This window comes from Paroedura picta, chromosome 5 (assembly GCF_049243985.1).
Source record: "Paroedura picta isolate Pp20150507F chromosome 5, Ppicta_v3.0, whole genome shotgun sequence".
In the NCBI taxonomy this organism is placed as follows: Eukaryota; Metazoa; Chordata; class Lepidosauria; order Squamata; family Gekkonidae; genus Paroedura; species Paroedura picta.
The window spans coordinates 9024944-9043804 of NC_135373.1; the positions used below are offsets into that span (position 1 = coordinate 9024944).

The 18861-nt window shown below is 48.2% G+C and overlaps 1 protein-coding gene and 2 long non-coding RNA genes across 3 annotated transcripts; all 3 read left to right on the forward strand.

Annotated features, from left to right (window-relative positions):
• The first annotated feature begins 279 nt into the window (after window positions 1–279).
• LOC143838937 (uncharacterized) lies at window positions 280–6541 on the forward strand. The gene is made up of 6 exons (XR_013231484.1): window positions 280–355; window positions 443–493; window positions 2409–2468; window positions 3581–3667; window positions 4374–4451; window positions 6472–6541. It is a non-coding gene; the product is annotated as an uncharacterized LOC143838937 (long non-coding RNA).
• A 1212-nt stretch (window positions 6542–7753) lies between these two features.
• LOC143838938 (uncharacterized) lies at window positions 7754–9367 on the forward strand. Its single transcript, XR_013231485.1, has 3 exons — window positions 7754–7852; window positions 8917–9063; window positions 9230–9367. It is a non-coding gene; the product is annotated as an uncharacterized LOC143838938 (long non-coding RNA).
• Window position 9368: 1 nt separating this feature from the next.
• LOC143838829 (uncharacterized) lies at window positions 9369–17322 on the forward strand. The gene is made up of 13 exons (XM_077340737.1): window positions 9369–9380; window positions 12110–12244; window positions 12411–12518; window positions 12681–12785; window positions 12952–13059; window positions 13325–13429; window positions 13589–13693; window positions 13853–13957; window positions 14124–14228; window positions 15033–15144; window positions 16749–16808; window positions 16920–17006; window positions 17101–17322. Exons 1-13 carry the CDS (start codon window positions 9369–9371, stop codon window positions 17289–17291), a joined length of 1338 nt encoding a protein of 445 aa, XP_077196852.1. The 3' UTR covers window positions 17292–17322.
• The last annotated feature ends 1539 nt before the right edge of the window (window positions 17323–18861 follow it).

The window sequence follows — 18861 nt, forward strand, 5'->3', positions numbered from 1 at the left end:
GGAATTGTAGTCCATGGACATCTGGAGGGCCGCAGTTTGACTACCCCTGACCTGGAGGGAGATCTTCTTGAGGAGGTTGTCGGAGAGCTCCCCCACCCAATGTTTTGACATAACCATCAATGCTTTGCGTGGAAGGATGGAAAACATCCTTATCAAAATTGAAGATGGGTCCAATGGAGAAGAGCAAAAGCCTCCCAAATCCTTTCCGCCTCTGTGAATTCTATGATTCTGGACAAGGGATGTTCTCTCGCTTGCCTTTTGACATTTCACCCCGGCACAGGTGGCCCAAAACAACCATGAGCTCCCGGAGAGACCTTTATGGAAATACGAAGAAAGGAAGGAGGCTTTGTGCAAGGTATTTGCTTATTGCATTTGTATATTGTCCTACCCTTAAGCTCAGGGCAGTTTAGAACGTACATCAAACTCATCTCCTTTTCCACAGAATCTGTTCCCCAAGGAGACCGAGAAGGAGGAAACGATTCAGCCCTCGGAGGTAAGGGGAAAGGGAGGGATGGGAGATGGTGCTGTAGAAGAGTAAATTAGAGAAGTACTTTGAGGCAACCCCATTGGGTGCACTTTTAAGTCCTGCTGTATGTCAGAAGAGCTCAAGGTGGAGTGTGTAGTTTTCACTTCTCGAGTTTATGATCCGGGTTAGACAGAATGGACGAAAGATGCATACCAGCTCCATAGTGTGGGGATTGTTCCATCAAGGTCCACTAGATCCCACTCCAACCCTCTAAACCAGGAATGCCCAATCGTTTTGAGCTCGGGAGGTCCTCTGGTCCCTCTGATGCAGTACGGTTGGCGGAGCTAAAACATGGCTGCCAAAAATGGCTGCCATAGGAGCCAGCACAAAAAGGCAGTCTGGTTGGCTGAGGCAGAGATGCCTGAAACTCAACCCCTCCAAGATGGAGGCCCTGTGACTGGGTAGAAGAGGGCAGGTTCAGGAAGCCTTCCTTCCCTCCCTGGATGGGGTACAGCTTACCGCTGTACCTACAGCCAGGAATTCGAGAGTGATCTTTGATGCCTCCCTATCTATGGTGGCTCAGATCACAAGATTAGCCCAATTGGTGTTTTACCATCTGCGTCAGGCGAAGCTACTGTCTGCAGAACACTTGGACACAGTGATCCACGCAATGGTCACTTCCAAATTAGACTTCTCTAATTTGCTCTACATGGGTCTACCCTTGTCTCTGAAATTGCAACTGGTTCAAAATGCGGCTGCTAGGGTCCTCACGAGGTCATTCTGGAGGACCCACATCCAGCCTGTCCTGAGGCAGCTGCATAGGTGGCCAGTTAGCTTCTGGATCATGTTTAAGGTTTTGGTTCTCACCTTTAAGGTCATCTGTGGCCAGGACGCCACATTTCTGAGGGACCACTTGTCTCCTTACGCCCCCCGCAGGACTCTTTGCTGTCTGAGTTTGAATCTGTTGTTGTCTCCAGTCGGTACGTCTGGCCTTGACCAGGGCCAGGGCTCTTTCAGTCCTGGCCCCGACCAGGTGGAATGAGCACCTGGAAGAGCTGAGGGCCCTATCACAGTTCCACAGGGCCTGGGAGACAGAGCCCCATAGGCCTGACATCACCAGAAGATGCTCCCCCTAGGGGGTGCTATTACAGGCTAGGGATGGACGGGTGGGGGGAGGTTTATAGATTGGGTCTTTTTTGCCACCAGTATTGTTTTATATTGTACTGAATATTTTATGTGGGGTTTCAAAATTTTATTGTAAACCACCACAAGCCGGCGGGGTCTGGGAGCTGCGGTCGAAAATATGAATGAATGAATGAATGAATGAATGAATGAATGAATGAATGAATGAATGAATGAATGAATGAATGAATGAATGAATGAATGAATGGCTTACCGGCAGTCACACAGTGAGGGTGATTATGCTGTGCTGGCAGCTGTTGCCATTCTTAAATATACGCCATTGATCAGTTCTTGAATGGCCAATCAGAGGTCTTGCTAGCTGGACAAAAGCCCTTCCCTTTCTGAACCACTTGGGGGGCATCAAGAAAGGTATTAGCAGGCACCTTTTCTCCACATTGGGCCAGTTCTCTGGTTCCATAAATGATCTGGCCAGATTCAAAATATGATCTCTTCCTGCTCCCTCCCACTCACTCAGCCAGAGAGGAAAATGTTTGGTGAGCTGCATTTGAACTCAGCTGGTACAAGCATGTGCTTCACACCCAAGAAGGCAGTCCCTGGAGCTTCTCTTGAAGGCTCTCAGAATGCTGACTTGGGAAAGCATTTCCTGGGGCTCTGGAGTCCAGCTGCCAACAGCAGAGTCAACGAGGCCCAATAGCAGATTCCTTCATGGTCTGACTAGGCAGAAACTCAATGTGGTGTTGGAAGATCTATGCTTGGAGTTGCCAAAACTTTTTGTTGTTGTTGTTGTCCTTGCAAACAGGGCCCAATCATAGGCTGCAGAGTCATTTATGGACCTCCTCCAAATTTCAGAGCGAAAAAAGTAAGTGCCACCGGGTGTCAACAGGTACTTCTTCCAGACTTCTTATTGCCTCTGGAAAGCAGGAGGAGGGGTCCTGTCGAGATGGTCTGAGGCATTTCCGAGTAGTGGGAGGCGTTCCTGATGGTGGCCAGGAGGCCGGTGAATCTTCTCCTCAGAGACACCCTGGGACAAAGGAGTGATCCTGCTGAGCATAGTCAACAGTTCAGCAGGGACTTTGGCCAAGCAGGATCTGCATGCTGGGTGCCAGAGCACTTGCGTGTGTGCGTTCCTGTCCATTCCAGACACGAGGAGCACAACAGGGAGGCAGCATCCTCAGGAGGGAGCTGAACTTCCAAGAGCGTCCAAACTAGCCAGGGGGCTTTCAGAGTCGATCCCTAAAGATCCTCAGAGTCTTTGTGTGCCCAAAACCAGACACTTATTGTCATTCAAGAAAAGTTTCATTCAATTTTTAAAAAGCAATTTAGGAATACAGTAATTAGGTTCAATACAGCAATCACGTCATTCAGCAAAGAAAATGAAGAAGCTAGCGAGCCCTCTGGACTGCTCCAAGAATCTGAGCTTGCGTAACCTAAAATGAAGACGGCCCCCACTTCAAATATTTCTGACGCAGTTGGAGCTTCCTAATATGACTTTAGGAAATTAGAAGTTAATTGATATGCAGAATGAAGGAGAGAATGCCTGGAGACTTAGGTGGACGACGACATTAAAACGTAAACATACATGAATAGATATTGGGGGCACACCTGGCCCATGCAAAGCATCATGCAACAGTGGCCTCCATCCCAGTCAATATGCAGCCCTGGAGCATTTCTCACCGTTCAGGGGAACATCCTGACATCCTGTTGCAATTTCTCAGGAACTGACTGCTGCAGACTTAGTTCTCTCCCCATACCCAGTGGCTCAGAGCCACTCATGTGGGTCAACCCCACCCTAGACACTCTGGAGTCTGTGAAGGCCCTTTTCCTCCTGATGCCCAGGAACCAAGGTCTCAGAATGTCCCCTGAAATTTCCCATTCTCAGGATTTTCTTGGACAGAACCAAACAGTTCTACAACTGCTATAAACGACGAGATCTGAACACTCGAGTAACTGATCCCATGTATAATCTTTCAGAATCGCCCAAAGGTGATTACATCAGCTGAAGATAAAAGAAGGCGGGGCCAGCGAATTCAGGAAAAACTTAAAGAATTCAAATCAGTGGTAATATTTCTGAATTTCCTTTTGATACAGAGACACAACTTGCATGAATAGCCATGTACAAATGCCCCAAGGCCAGGAATTGTTTTCCTCCAGCCCCAAATAGTTGTTGGCAATTGGTTAGAGATACTGTAGAAATAAACTAGAGAAATTGTCAAAGGTTTTCACAGTCAGAGTCCGCTGGGTGTTGTGGGTTTTCCAGGCTCTGTAGCCATGGCCTGGTAGGTTTGGTCTTTGATGTTTTCTCACTGTTCCCACAGAGAAATCCCCATCTGGAGGTGCCCTACCTCTGACGATGCCAGACACAGTTACTACCAAAATGTCAGGGATTAAAACTACTGGGCCAAAAAGACTCTAGCTCTTGTTGAGGCCAGCCAAATATCTCTGGGGAAAGGGACCACTAGCCTGTTAGTATTAGCTGAGCACAAGGCTCTTCTGGGATGTAATCAGATAAGTCATCCTATAGGACAGGGTCAGCCACACGAAGGGATTGGGGCCAGTGCTGGGAATCTCTAGACCTCTGGCTTACGAAAGGTCCCCGTCAGCCTTCTGTGTGGAAGAATGGCTGCAGAAGTGGAGCTGACAATACAGAATTGGATGAGAAATCCATGTTCCCACCCAGTTAAGGGACCTTGACATGTTGTTGACTGGGTATGGCTGTTGGGAGTGCCATGTCTGGAGTGGCCAACCATTTTTTCCCATGTACCAGGACCCTTGGTTTGTTCCGAAAACTGGAAGGACAACAGCGGCAGACCTTTTAAAAAAGAGGGATGCCCTCTCTGCTGAGGTAGGTCTTCTCAAATCATGATGTTTCCTAAAAAGCAGGAGGAAGAATCAGCAGTTGTAGAGTCAGATTTGTGTGCATAGTAGAACCTTGTTTCCACTGACATTTAGCTGGGCAATGATTCCTGAATTGCCAAGATTCACACACACACACTCACAAACTTGTATTCTGCAGCAAAATCAGGACTGAGGTATGTGCAGCTTTCATAGTCCACTGCCGTCTCTGGCAAATCAGGGATCATGGATAGAAATGAATAAAATGAAACCTCTGTCTGCCTCCTGGGAAAAACATCTGCTGCCAGCCAGAGTAGACAGTGCCCAACTAAATGACAGATCCGTGTTCTCAACTGGCGAGGGCATCTGGCCCTGATCAGGACTGCATGGAGTGTTTGGGAGTTCTGTACAAGGAGTCCAGAATTCTTTTCTGTGTAGCAGAACTCCTGGGCCGTACCACAACCCGGAAGAAAGAGAACAGAAGAAGGTGCTTTACGGAGAACGGATACCATTATTAAGTGTTCCAAAGGAATATTGAATCCTCACAATCGGCATCTCCTGGTGCCTCCGTCTCCATGTGGATGCATTTACACTCCTTCACGGGAGGAGAAAGAGACCTCTATTGACCTACCAGGAGCAGAAGTTCCCCTGGGGAATGACAAAGGCTCAGGAGAAGGACAAAGCCAGGCATCCAGACAGACACCATTTTTATGTGCAGAAAACAGGGAGAGGGACTGAGAGAGGCCACGAGGCCTGGGGTGAGGCTTATAAAGACCACCAGGGACTTGGCCTCCCTACATAAATATAACGAGAGCGACCACTCAATGTTCCCATGAAAGCACCCCCCGTCCCCTCCCTCCCTAGTGGAGAGAAGCTGAAGAGTTCTGCTTCTTTTTAATGTAAACCTGATTCTTTTAAAATGTGTAAAATGTTTAGATTGTTGTTTTCTCACAGGATATGTTGTAAGCTGCCCTGAGCCCTCCCAGAAGGGTTGCATGCAGATCTGACAATAGATAATTAAGATGATAATTAGGGTGGGGTGGGGGATATTGGGAACCAGAAAACTCAGACTGTCGGTGGCACCATCTGAAGTGTCCAGAACATCCCTGGGGAAGGAGGGCAAGCAAGATCTGAAGAAGGCAATCTCTCTAGGAAGGAAAATAAAAGCACAATCCATGTTTTGATGTGGGGTTACTGCGAGAAGCTTGGACTTGCAGGAGAGCATTAGGGGCTGGAATAAGACATAACAAGGGTATAAACAAGGCCACAGCTTTCTTACCTCCCCATGGGAGTGTTGGCACCGCATGGGAGAGGGAGCCTGACCTAGCACTTATCGGACTGCACCAAACCCACGGAGTCCAGAGGCACCAGGGGACACACCCCATTCCCAGATGGGAGAGCAGAGCCTCTTACTACTGAATTCTCCCTTATGGGAAGTGACCTATGTAGGGAAGCCAGCAGGCACCCACTTTATTTGGCTGCCCCATGGCAGGCTGGCAACGAGTCTGTGTCTCCCAGCAGGGCCAGCCACGCTTGTTCATAGGCTGTCTCTTATGGAGGCCCCGAACCCCAAGGAGTCCCATCACACAGCAACAGGCTCCATCCCATGTGGAGCCCAAAATTACGATGAAATATTAGCCATGCAACATCTACCTCAGACACAGCCTCAGGGCTGTTTATGTATCACATAGGGTGGGAAGGAGGGAAGCTGCTCTGCGGCGTGCTGGGCAAAGGGACCACGACTCACGTGCATAGCACATTATAGGCTCTGCATGTCCTGCCTCCCTCCTTTATGCTGGGTGCAGCTTGCCTTGCAACGCATTATACATTCTGGGATTCAGGCCCTTTCCCTTCTGCAGTGTATGTTCTCCGTTCTCCCCTGAGAGCCCAGCTGCCAGACAGAGAGGACAATCCTGAGCTAGAAGACAGAGCCCTATTCCAACCTGGCCGAGGGCACCCTGGCCTGCTCCTGCTCGGGTGGGATGCTTGGGAAAGCCACCCCTAGAGCGACCAATGCTTTTTCTCATTAGCAGAAGACTTGGAGCCTCCCACAACTTGAAAATAAGAAGACCGAGGAAGATTTCTTCCAAAGAGGAAACACCAGGTTTATCCATGTGTGTATTAAATAATCATTATGTTCCATTCAAACTGGCAGCTCCACTGATGCCGTGCAACACATTATACATTCTGGGATTCAGGCCCTTTTCCCTCTGCAATGCAGGTTCTCTGACCTCTCTGGTTCGGGACTTCCAATCATTTCCCCTAGTTGGGTCGCAGTCTTCTTTCACAGATCAGGCACAATCCAAGAGGTGCTGAGCTTGGTGCTGGCTGGGGGTGTTAAAAGCCCAATGGCTGCTTGGAAGAGATCCTTTGTTCCTCTCTGGCTGTGGCCTCCCACTGCTGACCACTGCTAGGATCCAAAATACAGGCAGACCACACAGTTCCGGCTGGCTGCCAGTCGGCTGGTCAGCCATTCCTTAGTTAAAGGTTCCCAGAAATCTGGTGCGGGAAAGATGTTTGTCTGTCTTCAGGGCTGGAGTCTGGCTGCTGGGCAGCAACGACAATACACAGCTAGAAGACAGATCCATGTTCTGACCCGGCTGAGGGCACCTTGACATGTTCATGATGGGAATTGGTGTTTGTGAATTCCATACCTGGAGTGACCAAGAATTTTATCTCCCTGTACCAGGAACCGTGGATTGCACCACAATTTGATAGAAACAAAGGGAATGAAAGAAAGTACACCATCTATGGACAGGTAGATCTTTCTAAAACTATTATTATGTTTCTTGGTAAAGAGGAGGATGAGTCAGCAAAATTAGGAGAGCAAAGATGTGCCCATTCAGAGACCAGGACAGTCTGAGGAATGACAAGAACCAGGGAGGATCACCAAGCTAGGCCTTCCGAGAGACACAATTTCAATCAGTAGAAAACAGGGCAAGGGATGGAGAAGGGGCCAGGGGGGCAACCAGGATCCAGAAAATTGAGACTTCTCAATGGAACAACTGAAGCGCATGGGTCACCAGTGGCGAAAGAGGACATGCAAGATCCGCCTTGCATCCCTGTGAGGAAGGCAAACTATGCATGAAGACAATAAAAGAACGAAGAGCACTCTGCGGTTTGGTGTGGGGTGACGGAAGAAGCGTTACACATTCTGGGAAGTAGAGATCCAAGGACCAAGGTTTCAGAACTTTCCCTGAGCGCCACTTCTCAAGAGTTTTTAGACTCTTGCTAAAAAGTGATAAAACTGTTACAAATAAGTATAGAAGTCAGGATCTGAACGCTCTAATTCCTGACCCATGATAACTCTTTCAGATTCAGGAGCGACAGAGAATAGAGATGCTCGAGCGTCGAAAGAGGCTGAAAGAGGGCCAGAAACTCCTGGAAATACTCAGGGAAACTGATTTATTGGTAATCCCTACAAAATTGCTTTTGGGCACAGAGATATGAAAAGCAGGAATCAAAGCCTACAGAAACTGCCAATCTGGCCACTGTTTTCCCATAACCCCTGGGGGGTGGCCGTGGTTGAAGACCAGTAGTGCGGAGATAGATTAAACAGGGATCCTCAGGGAACTTGAGGAGCTCCCGGGTGTGGAAATGGCCAACTGAACAGGGGCTGGTGCCTCCCGTTATCTGAGCGTCTTCCTGCTGCAAAGAAGTCACTCTGTTATCAAGGATCAGACCTCTCAAGGGACTGGGGATGGGAAGGACTAGACCGTCAAAGGCAGTCAGGCTAGAAGTTCATCATGGCAATAGTTTATTCAGCATGAAATACAGACCACGGTTAACTTTAAAAAACCCTATAACCTGGGACTAGAGAGGTAGGAATTGTCAGAGTGGGTAAGATGCTTTTTTTAGTAGGGTGACCAGACTCTGTTTTGGAGGGGCAGGCTAGCCTGACCTCATCTGACCTCAGAAGCACAGCCCTGATTAGGACCCGGATGGGAGACTTCCTAAGAAGGCCAGGGTCTCTGCACAGAGGCAGGCAGCGGCATCCTGCAGGGGGTGGCTAAGCTGAGGATCTCCAGGTGTCTATGGACTACAATTACCATGAGCCCTTGCCATGTACTCCATGGACAACCAGAGAGGTTGACACCCCCACCCCCCGGGGAATGAATTATGTCTTGACTGTTGGGAGAAAAGGGCTTTGTGGGTTCTCCTAGTCTCAAACTTGAAAGGGGGCCTATCAGAGAGTTCTAGGGATAGACAGGCCAGTCCCCTAAGACCCTTCTGCCTCCACTTGATGGCTCTGAAGGAGAGCAAGCTTTCTTAGCCAGGTTTCAGGAAACTCTGGGGTCTCGTGACAGCCCTGGGAGGAATTCCCGAATGAGTGGGGGGGGGGGCAGAGTTCCAGAATTTGGCCATTGGCAAGACAGCTGAAATGGTCCAGAGGCTGTTCATTGAAGGAATCACACTGAGGGAACAAGAGTCCAAAGACTCCGTTTCCGACCACAAGTGGAAACTTTCCTTCTCAGATTGATCAGCTGTGGGAGGATCCACCCAAGCCCATATTTGCAGGAAATGAAAGGACTCCCGATCCAGCGAGGCTGACATTAGGAGAAAATTATGGGAATCCATCACCATCGGAGGACACTGCAGGGCCAAGCGGCCAACATATGGATGTGGGTAACACCTCGAAAGATCCTCCATTCCACACAAGTAGATCTTCTGAAATTATTATGTTCCTTTGAAAGCCGGGGGAAGAATTGGGAGCAGACGGGTTGAATTTGTGTTTGGAGTAGTCCAAAGACTCTGTTCCCAACCACAAATGGAAACTTTCTTTCACAGATTGATCAACTGTGGCCCGATCCACCCAAGTCCAGATTTGCAGAAAATGAAAGGACTCCCGATCCAGCGAGGCTGACATTAGGAGAAAATTACGGGATTCCATCACCATTGGAGGACACTGCAGGGCCAAGGGGCCAACATGTGGATGTGGGTAACACCTCGAAACATCCTCCATTCTACACAAGTAGATCTTCTGAAATTATTATGTCCCTTTGAAAGCCGGGGGAAGAATTGGGAGCAGACGGGTTGAATTTGTGTTTGGAGTAGTCCAAAGACTCTGCTCCCGACCACAAGTGGAAACTTCCTTTCACAGATTGATCAACAGTGGCCCGATCGGTTCCTTGGGGTGTGGCTAAAGATGTCGTCCTGAGAGGGTGGCAGGGCATCTGCTCTGCTATCTCTGAAGCCTGACAGGGGTCAATTGTGCAAGCAATTGGCAGAAAAGAGGAGGGGTACGCAAACCTCACCTCACCTTTCTACCCAGGAAGTTCTTGGGGCCGTCTCCAATCCTTTAGGGAGTATATCTCCCTGGATTATAGGCTGTCAGCGTTCCAGGTCCAGAGGACGACTGCCATTTTCTACCTCGGACTTTCTTTTCTTTCTTTAATCTTAAAGTATCTGCTTCAACCCTACATGATGATTTACCACAAATGAACGCTTTGAACTGAGGGGAGGACTTCGGCTGAGTTCCAAAACATCATTTACTGCAAGTATCTCTCGCTTTTTTTTTCTCCGTCTCTCTTCCTGCATCAAAGCCCTTTGTTTCCCCCCTCCTCTTACTCTGCTCTGCCTGAAGCCACCTCGTTAAGAGGCAGGCTAATTCTCCTAACTAAGCAGAAGAAGGATTCAAATCAACTCGAATTAATTGGCAAAAGCTCTTATTGTAATTGTTTTGGTTTTCGGAGATAGAGATAAGAGCAGTGAATGTGAAAATCTCACGAGAACTTTGTGCCAGTACGAGAATCCCTGCCTTAACCGGCTTCAATACGTCACATGCCTGTGCCGGAACATTAGAGGATAAAACAGAGGACCTCTACTGGCCACTTGTAAAATTGTTTGGGGCCGGGTTTTTTTAAAGTCAAAATCATGTCTATGTTAAAAAGATTGGCTCATCTAATAGAGATACAAACCCAAGATTACAAAGTATTCTTAGATGGATTGATCAAAAATATCTCCAAGGAGATCCAAGATGGCAAGGAAGAAGTCTTCAATAGGAATGATGGATCAATAACAGTGACTGATGACAGCTTTAAACAAGGTGGAAAACCAACAGCAGAAGAGAAATCTGAAATTCATATCTTCAAGGAGATCCAAGATGCCAAGGAAGACGTCTTTAACAGGAATAATGGATCAATAACAGTGGCTGATGACAGCTCTAAACAAGGTGGAAAACCAACAGTAGAAGAGAAATCTGAAATTCTGGAGACGGAAAATGGGATGCCGGAGTTCTGCAGCCCAGATAAGGACACCCTTTTTAAAAAGACATACAGCCATCTCAAAGCAAGAGTGTACAAAAATCAATCAAAAGAAATATGGATCTGCAGTGAAAGTAACCGATTTAAAGGATCTCTCTGGGGAAAAAATTGTATTGATACTGGAGTCCAGGAGGTGCAACGGCCTCAAGATTTATCGATGCATATTTTGCGGGAAAGAGTACAACTGCACTTTCTACGCCAAAGGCCAATGGGACAGAATATAATTTTACGGGAACGACAAGATGTAGCAAGCCTCGAGATGAGACCCCCTTAAGAAGACCGAAAGCTCATATTGTTTTATGTTTAATGTTATACCGTATTCTATATTTCCATTTTTATGAAAAAGGGGAAGCAGTGTCTCTTTCGCTCTTGTTTTTTTTTTTTGTCTCTTTTCTTTTATAGGCATATAGGTAATATAATCATTAGTGCTGAAAATGTAAAATGGGGTTCTCCCCCCTTATTTTTTCTTTCTTCTATTAGTGAATTGTCCTAGGACTAAAGCCTACACTGAGGATGGTTCTTAGAATGGGTCAAGCAAAAATTGTTTTGTAGATGTATTAGAACCAAGGATAAGGAGAAGCTATAGAAGACTGAAAGCTTATATTGTTCTATGTTTAATGTTAAGCATTTAATCTAAACCTGGAAATCTTATTATTCTCTGTATTAACAACATATACTGTATCCTATATTGCTATTTTTATGAAAAAGGGGAAGCAGTGCCTTTTTTCTCTCTTGTTTCTTTTTCTTAGTAGGCATATAGGTAATATAATCGTTAGCGTTGGAAATATAAAATGGGGCTTTCCCCTCTTATTATTTTTTTTATTGGTGTATTGTTATAGGGCCAAAGCTCATATTGATCTGTAGAAAATGCAAAGCTCTCAACTTATACCTGTCAGGATGGCTCTTAGAATGGGCCAAGTATAAATGGTTTGTAGATGTATCTGTATTAAGGATAAGGAGAAATTATGAAATCCTTTTGTAATTTTTTTTCTTTGTACATCTTTAAGGCAAAGCCCTACTTTCCTCTCCCTTTATCAGGGTATTGATACAGGGCCAAAACTAATACTGTGCTATAAGAAATGTTTAATGTTAAGCATCTAACTCAAACCTAGAAATATCTGCTAGGATAGCTCTCAGATTGTATCAAGCAGTTAATGTGAGGTCTACGATCTCTCAAGTAAGTTGATTAATAATAACTTTTCTTTTGTATATCTAAACAGGCTTTTTTTTTTTTTTTTAATGTAGTGGAAATGTGGATGGCTCTTAGACTCATGGCTCTTAGAGTTTTGGGCAAAAGTTTATATCACTGTGGAGTCAATGTGGGGTCGTATATTCTCAAATGATGACTATATTTCTATCTTTATGAAAATAAAAAAAATCATTATAAAAAAAAAAAAAAAAACAGTGGCCCGATCCACCCAAGCCCATATTAGCAGGAAATGAAAGGACTCCCGATCCAGCGAGGCTGACATTAGGAGAAAATTATGGGATTCCAACACCAGCGGAGGACACTGCAGGGCCAAACGGCCAACATGTGGATGTGGGTAACACCTCGAAAGATCCCCCATTCCACACAAATAGATCTTCTGAAATTATTATGTTCCTTTGAGAGCCGGGGGAAGAACTGGGAGCAGACGGGTTGAATTTGTGTTTGGAGTAGTCCAAAGACTCCGTTCCTGACCACAAGTGGAAACTTTCTTTCACAGATTGATCAGCTGTGTCCCGATCCACCCAGGCCCAGATTAGAAGCAGATGGAAGGACTCCATCACCATCAGAGGACACTCCAGGGCCAAGCAGCCAACATGTGGATGTGGTAACACCTCAAAAGATCCCCAATTCCACACAAGTAGATCTTCTGAAATTATTACATTCCTTTGAAAGCCGGGGGAAGAATTGGGGGGAAACGGGTTGAATTTGTGTTTGGAGTAGTCCAAAGACTCTGTTCCCAACCACAAGTGGAAACTTTCTTTCACAGATTGATCAGCTGTGTCCCGATCCACCCAGGCCCAGATTAGAAGCAGATGGAAGGACTCCATCACCATCGGAGGACACTGCAGGGCCAAGCAGCCAACATGTGGATGTGAGTAACACCTCGAAAGATCCCCCATTCCACACAAGTAGATCTTCTGAAATTATTACGTTCCTTTGAAAGCCGGGGGAAGAATTGGGAGCAGACGGGTTGAATTTGTGTTTGGAGTAGTCCACAGACTCTGTTCCCGACCACAAGTGGAAACTTTCTTTCACAGATTGATCAGCTGTGTCCCGATCCACCCAGGCCCAGATTAGACGCAGATGGAAGGACTCCATCACCATCGGAGGACACTCCAGGGCCGAGCAGCCAACATGTGGATGTGGTAACACCTCGAAAGATCCCCAATTCCACACAAGTAGATCTTAGAATCATAGAATCATAGAATCATAGAGTTGGAAGGGGCCATACAGGCCATCTAGTCCAACCCCCTGCTCAACGCAGGATCAGCCCAAAGCATCCTAAATCTTTTGAAATTATTACGTTCCTATGAAAGCCGGGGGAAGAATTGGGAGCAGACGGGTTGAATTTGTGTTTGGAGTAGTCCAAAGCCTCTGTTCCCGACCACAAGTGGAAACTTTCTTTCACAGATTGATCAGCTGTGTCCCGATCCACCCAGGCCCAGTTTAGAAGCAGATAGAAGGACTCCATCACCAGCGGAGGACACTCCAGGGCCGAGCAGCCAACATGTGGATGTGGGTAACACCTCGAAAGATTCCCCATTCCACACAAGTAGATCTTCTGAAATTATTACATTCCTTTGAAAGGCGGGGGAAGACTTGGGAGAAGACGGGTTGAATTTGAGTAGTCCAAAGACTCTTTTCCTGACCACTAGTGGAAACTTTCTTTCACAGATTGATCAACTGTGGCCCGATCCACCCAGGCCCAGATTAGAAGCAGATAGAAGGACTCCATCACCAGCGGAGGACACTCCAGGGCCGAGCAGCCAACATGTGGATGTGGGTAACACCTCGAAAGATCCCCCATTCCACACAAGTAGATCTTCTGAAATTATAACATTCCTTTGAAAGGCGGGGGAAGACTTGGGAGAAGACGGGTTGAATTTGAGTAGTCCAAAGACTCTTTTCCTGACCACTAGTGGAAACTTTCTTTCACAGATTGATCAGCTGTGTCCCGTTCCACCCAGGCCCAGATTAGAAGCAGATGGAAGGACTCCATCACCAGCGGAGGACACTCCAGGGCCGAGCAGCCAACATGTGGATGTGGGTAACACCTCGAAAGATCCTCCATTCCACACACATAGATCTTCTGAAATTATTACATTCCTTTGAAAGGCGGGGGAAGAATTGGGAGCAGACGGGTTGAATTTGTGTTTGGAGTAGTCCAAAGTCTCTTTTCCTGACCACTAGTGGAAACTTTCTTTCACAGATTGATCAGCTGTGTCCCGTTCCACCCAGGCCCAGATTAGAAGCCGATGGAAGGACTCCATCACCATTGGAGGACACTGCAGGGCCAAGCAGCCAACATGTGGGTGTGAGTAACACCTCGAAAGATCCCCCATTCCTTAGAGAAAGAAACGAAGGACAACAGGTAGACCCAGGTTCAAAGGGAAACAGCATCTATAATGGATGGCTATTTTGGTTGAAGGGATACTACTAGGCAGTGTTTTCCCCTGAATGTCACCTCACCTATTCAAGCCAAATATAAGGGCCAAACTAGGGCTGACATTTCCACAGACTGCTGGGAGCTTGCCATCCCCTTCCCATCCTCTCCCCAAAACAGAAACCTTGTGAGGTAGGTGGGGCTGAGCGAGCCCTGTGAGAACAGCTCTGACAGTACTGTGACTAGCCCAAGGACACCCAGCTGGCTGCATGTGGAGGAAGAGTGGATGAGAGGAAGGGCAGCCAGACCACACCGGCAGCCACGACCCCACTCACCTTGGCAGAGACGTCTGGTTGTAGCTCCTTCAGTTTAAGGCCGTGCACTTGTCCTGAAGGGTCCCCGGCATGGGGGCCATGCGGACTAGGAGTTCTGCACTGGGAACGGGGGCTTCAAATAACAGGAAAGGAGGTTTCACTTCAGTATCAGGAATCATTTTCTGACGGGGAGGCCTGTTCGTGGACGGAGGGGGCTGCCTCGGAGGTTGGCAGACTGTTTAGGGGGAGACTGGGCTTGGGTGAATTTAATTCCCCCAGAATGTGGGGGGCTGATACGGATGGCCCTCTGCCGTCTCTTGGAGCTCTGTGGGGTTCTGATTCACCAGGGTCCCATTGGGGCTTGTAGTGCTATGAGGTTCGTGGCACTGAAAAGTTTGCCCTCTTTGCTTCTCCCTCGCAGCCACTCAGTGTGGAGGGCTGTGGCCAGAGCACGGGGGCTGCAGACAGTACAGACCAAACGGAGCAACTTCCCCTGGAGAGCAGTCAAGGAGGCCCTGCAGCCGAGGATGCTGGTAAGAGATGCAGCCAACCAGGAAGGCCAACCCACTGCCCACCCTCCAAAGAACTCGCCTTCCTTTATGAAGCCAGCCCCTAAGCAAGCCCAGAATTTAAACCAACACCATGCACATCAGGCGGACAGACACCTTATGATATGTTGTAATTTCAGGGAAGGGGAGAGGAGAGGAGGAAGTCTGAGAGTTCATGCACCCCAAGGCAGGGGTAGTCAACCTGTGGTCCTCCAGATGTTCATGGACTACAATTCCCATGAGCCCCTGCCAGCAAACATCATGAACAACTGGAGGACCACAGGTTGACTACCCCTGCCCCAAGGCACATTCTGCTTTATAACAACCCAGGAAAGATGCACTCTTTAGGTTGGAGACTGACCCAAGAGCAAAAAGGAAGCTCTTTTTAGTCTCCAACAGAACAACCCTCCAGTGAAATGCACCTGTGCCTTAGAGCAGTGATCCCCAACCTTTTTATCACCGGGGACCACTCAATGCTTGACAATTTTACTGAGGCCCGGTGGGGGGGGGGTAGTTTACTCCTCTACTCTCAACCACTGCCCTAACGCTCTCTGATCACTATGGTAATGTTTAAACATCCCTTCAAAATAAGACACAGACACGCCACAACAATGAACATAAGGAACATTTTATTTTCATGGACATTTTAACTCATGACAATGACAAATCAATGGGAACCCTGAGCTTGTTTCTCTGCAACGAGATAGTCCCATCTGGGAGTGATGGGAGACAATGACACCCAAAGTGTGTTGTAAAGGGCCAGGGGGGGATGAAGTAAAGGCCCGGGGGGGGGGGAGGCATCCTTCGCGGCCCGCCTTCAATTAGTCGATGGACCACATGTGGTGCGCGGCCCACAGGTTGGGGATCGCTATCTTAGAGGGATACGAGCCACAAAATGATCCACTTTCAAAGGTACATTGGACAGAGCTTTTGAAGAAGAGAACATCAGAGAAGGCATGTTGGATCAAGCCCATGGCTCCTTAGATCCAAAGCTCATGGTGGCAGTGGGCAAACCCCAGGTGCTATCAGTAGGTCCTCCAGTGGGGCAGGACCTCCAGAAGCCCTCCCACTGTGGTCCACCAAGGAGGCAGAGCATCCCTTCCCCAGATAAAGCCTTCCACGTATACCTTGGGGGGAAGAGCCACTCCTGGGCTTCTGCTCCAATCTCTCTTGAGGTTTCCAATGCTTAGAGCCACAGATTAGGACAGGGGGGAAATTTGTTTCAGTCCCCTTCCAAATAATCCCCTGGTCCACATTGGCCTTTCTTTAGTTGCCTTCCCACCTTTTCAGGGAGTTCTCTATCAAGACTCCGAGATCCTTCCGTCCCACTTCGGACTCCCTCAACGTATAGTTCTAAGTTAGGCTTTTTGGCAAGAGTGTGCAGGACTTTGCCCTGGCCCACCTTGAACCTCCTTGGCCACTGTTGCTCCCTCTCCCACCTGTGAGAGAGATCTCTGGAGCACCTCACCGAACAACCTCGTGTCACCCGCAGATTTAGCCCCTTCCCTGCTCCCTCCCAACTCCCCAGGGGCTCTTTGCAGTGGGTTGTGGATTGTCCAACTGACTCTGGCCACTTTCATCCACCACAGGGATTCCTGTCCCAGCTGCAGAGGAGCCAGCAGGACCTCAGGACCAGGCCGGAGGCTTTAGTAAGTGACTCCATCTCCACTCCCATGAAAAGCACCCAGCATGTGTGAGCAAGCAAAGTGCTCCGTGCACAGATGGGCCCAGTGTCCTCATTTCAGTGTCCTCCCCTGCAGGGCCTGAGAGGGACACAGCAACGAAAGAGGACCTCCTGCAGCTGATCTCCACGCTGGGCTCAGTGGAGCAGCGTGCGCTGAGCAGAGGTAAGTGGCTCCCCATCCCGCTCTCTGTGTTCCATGGGGCCATTTGATTGGCCCAGAGGAGTCTCAAGCATTCCTGTTTTCCCTTCCTTTGCAGTCTCAGCCATGGAGAACCGCATGGCCAGAAACAGGCAGGGCTGGTGTGCATTAAGAGGGGAAGTGCATGCCCTGCGCGCTCAAGCGGCAGCCCAGCGACAGCCCAGACTGAAGATCCGATTTGTACAGAACTCTCTCAAAATGTTTTTCGTCAATAGCCCCGTAAATAGATTCAATATTGCGTTGTATTAATGTTCTAAGGTTGTTTAATAATGTTCTAAGGTTTTTTATTAATGTTCTAAGGTTTTTTATTAATGTTCTAAGCTTTTCTGTTTATTAGTGTTTAGTCTGAATTTAAATTGAATTACTGTTTCTGCACACACTTGTTTGTTTTACTTTTTTCATTACGGTTGTTATGGATTAAGGCTGCAAGACTAAACTTCTGACTTACCAGCGACTGTCAGTTGAGGCTGCCTCAGGTGAGGCTCAGGGGATCGCTACACAAAAGGGGGCCTTCCAGGTGAACTGAGTACAATTTGGGGTCAGTGTGGCTCCTGGCATATTCCGGCTGCTGATGGAAGACCTTCCAAAGGGCATGCTGGGGGTAGAGCCCTCTTTTAATGATGACATGGTGATGGGGGCAACAAAAAGGTCTATTTATTTATTTATCCATCCATCCATTCCATAGTTTTGTAGCTGACACACTCTGGGGACTCGTGATGGGGTACAATATAAACTTGACAAAACCCCATCCCATCACAAAACAACAAAACATCAAGGTCAAACAAGATTGGCGGTAGAATCCCTCCCCCCATCCTGCAGCCATCCACCTCCCAGGGTGGGGTATGCGCGATGTTATTGCGTAACCTGAGGAGGGCCCCCCATTGTTTCTGGCTCTGACCTCAACCAAAGACCTAGTGGAAGAGCTCCATATTTCAGCCCTGTTGAACTGTGATTTCTCTGTCAGAGTCCTCAGCTCTCCTGGGTGCTCATTCCACCAGCCCGGGGCCAGGACTGAAAAGGCCCTGGATCTGACTGAGGCCAGGCGTGCATCTTTGGGATCAGGTATCTCCAGTAGATTAGCACCTGCAGAGCGAAGTGCCCTATGGGGGGCATAAGGAGACAAGCAGTCCCTCAGATAGGCAAGGCCCAAGCTGCAAATGGCCTTAAAGGTTAACACCAAGACCTTGAACTTGATCTGGGCCAGCATAGGCAACCAATGCAGCTGCCTCAGCACAGGCTGGATGTGGGCCCTCCAACATGTGCCGGTGAGGACCCCAGCAGCTGCAGTTGAAGTCTTGGGATTCCTAGTTTATGCAGATGAAATACATTCAACCCCTGACAAGTTTCGTGCCATCCAGGAGGCACCTGTCCAAGTGGAAGCTCCAGGTGTTCCTGGGGTTCCCTCATCTATAACACTCGTTCCTGACACATAGATCAGTGGTGGCTTCAGCCGCTGCTTCTCAAGAGCCTCTCGAGAGCCAGTTTGGTGTAGTGGTTAGGAGTGCAGACTTCTAATCCGGCATGCCAGGTTCGATACTGCGCTCCCCCACATGCAGCCAGCTGGGTGACCTTGGGCTCGCCACGGCACTGATAAAGCTGTTCTGACGGAGCAGGAATATCAGGGCTCTCTCAGGCTCACCCACTTCACAGGGTGTCTGTTGTGGGGAGAGGAAAGGGAAGGCGACTGTAAGCCGCTTTGAGATTCCTAAGGGTAGAGATAAGCAGCAGCAGCAGCATGTGCCAGAGTGTGCCCCCCCCCCTTTTCCTACTCCTTCCAGGCCCATCATTGGCCATTTTGGGAGGAGGAGGAATCAACATT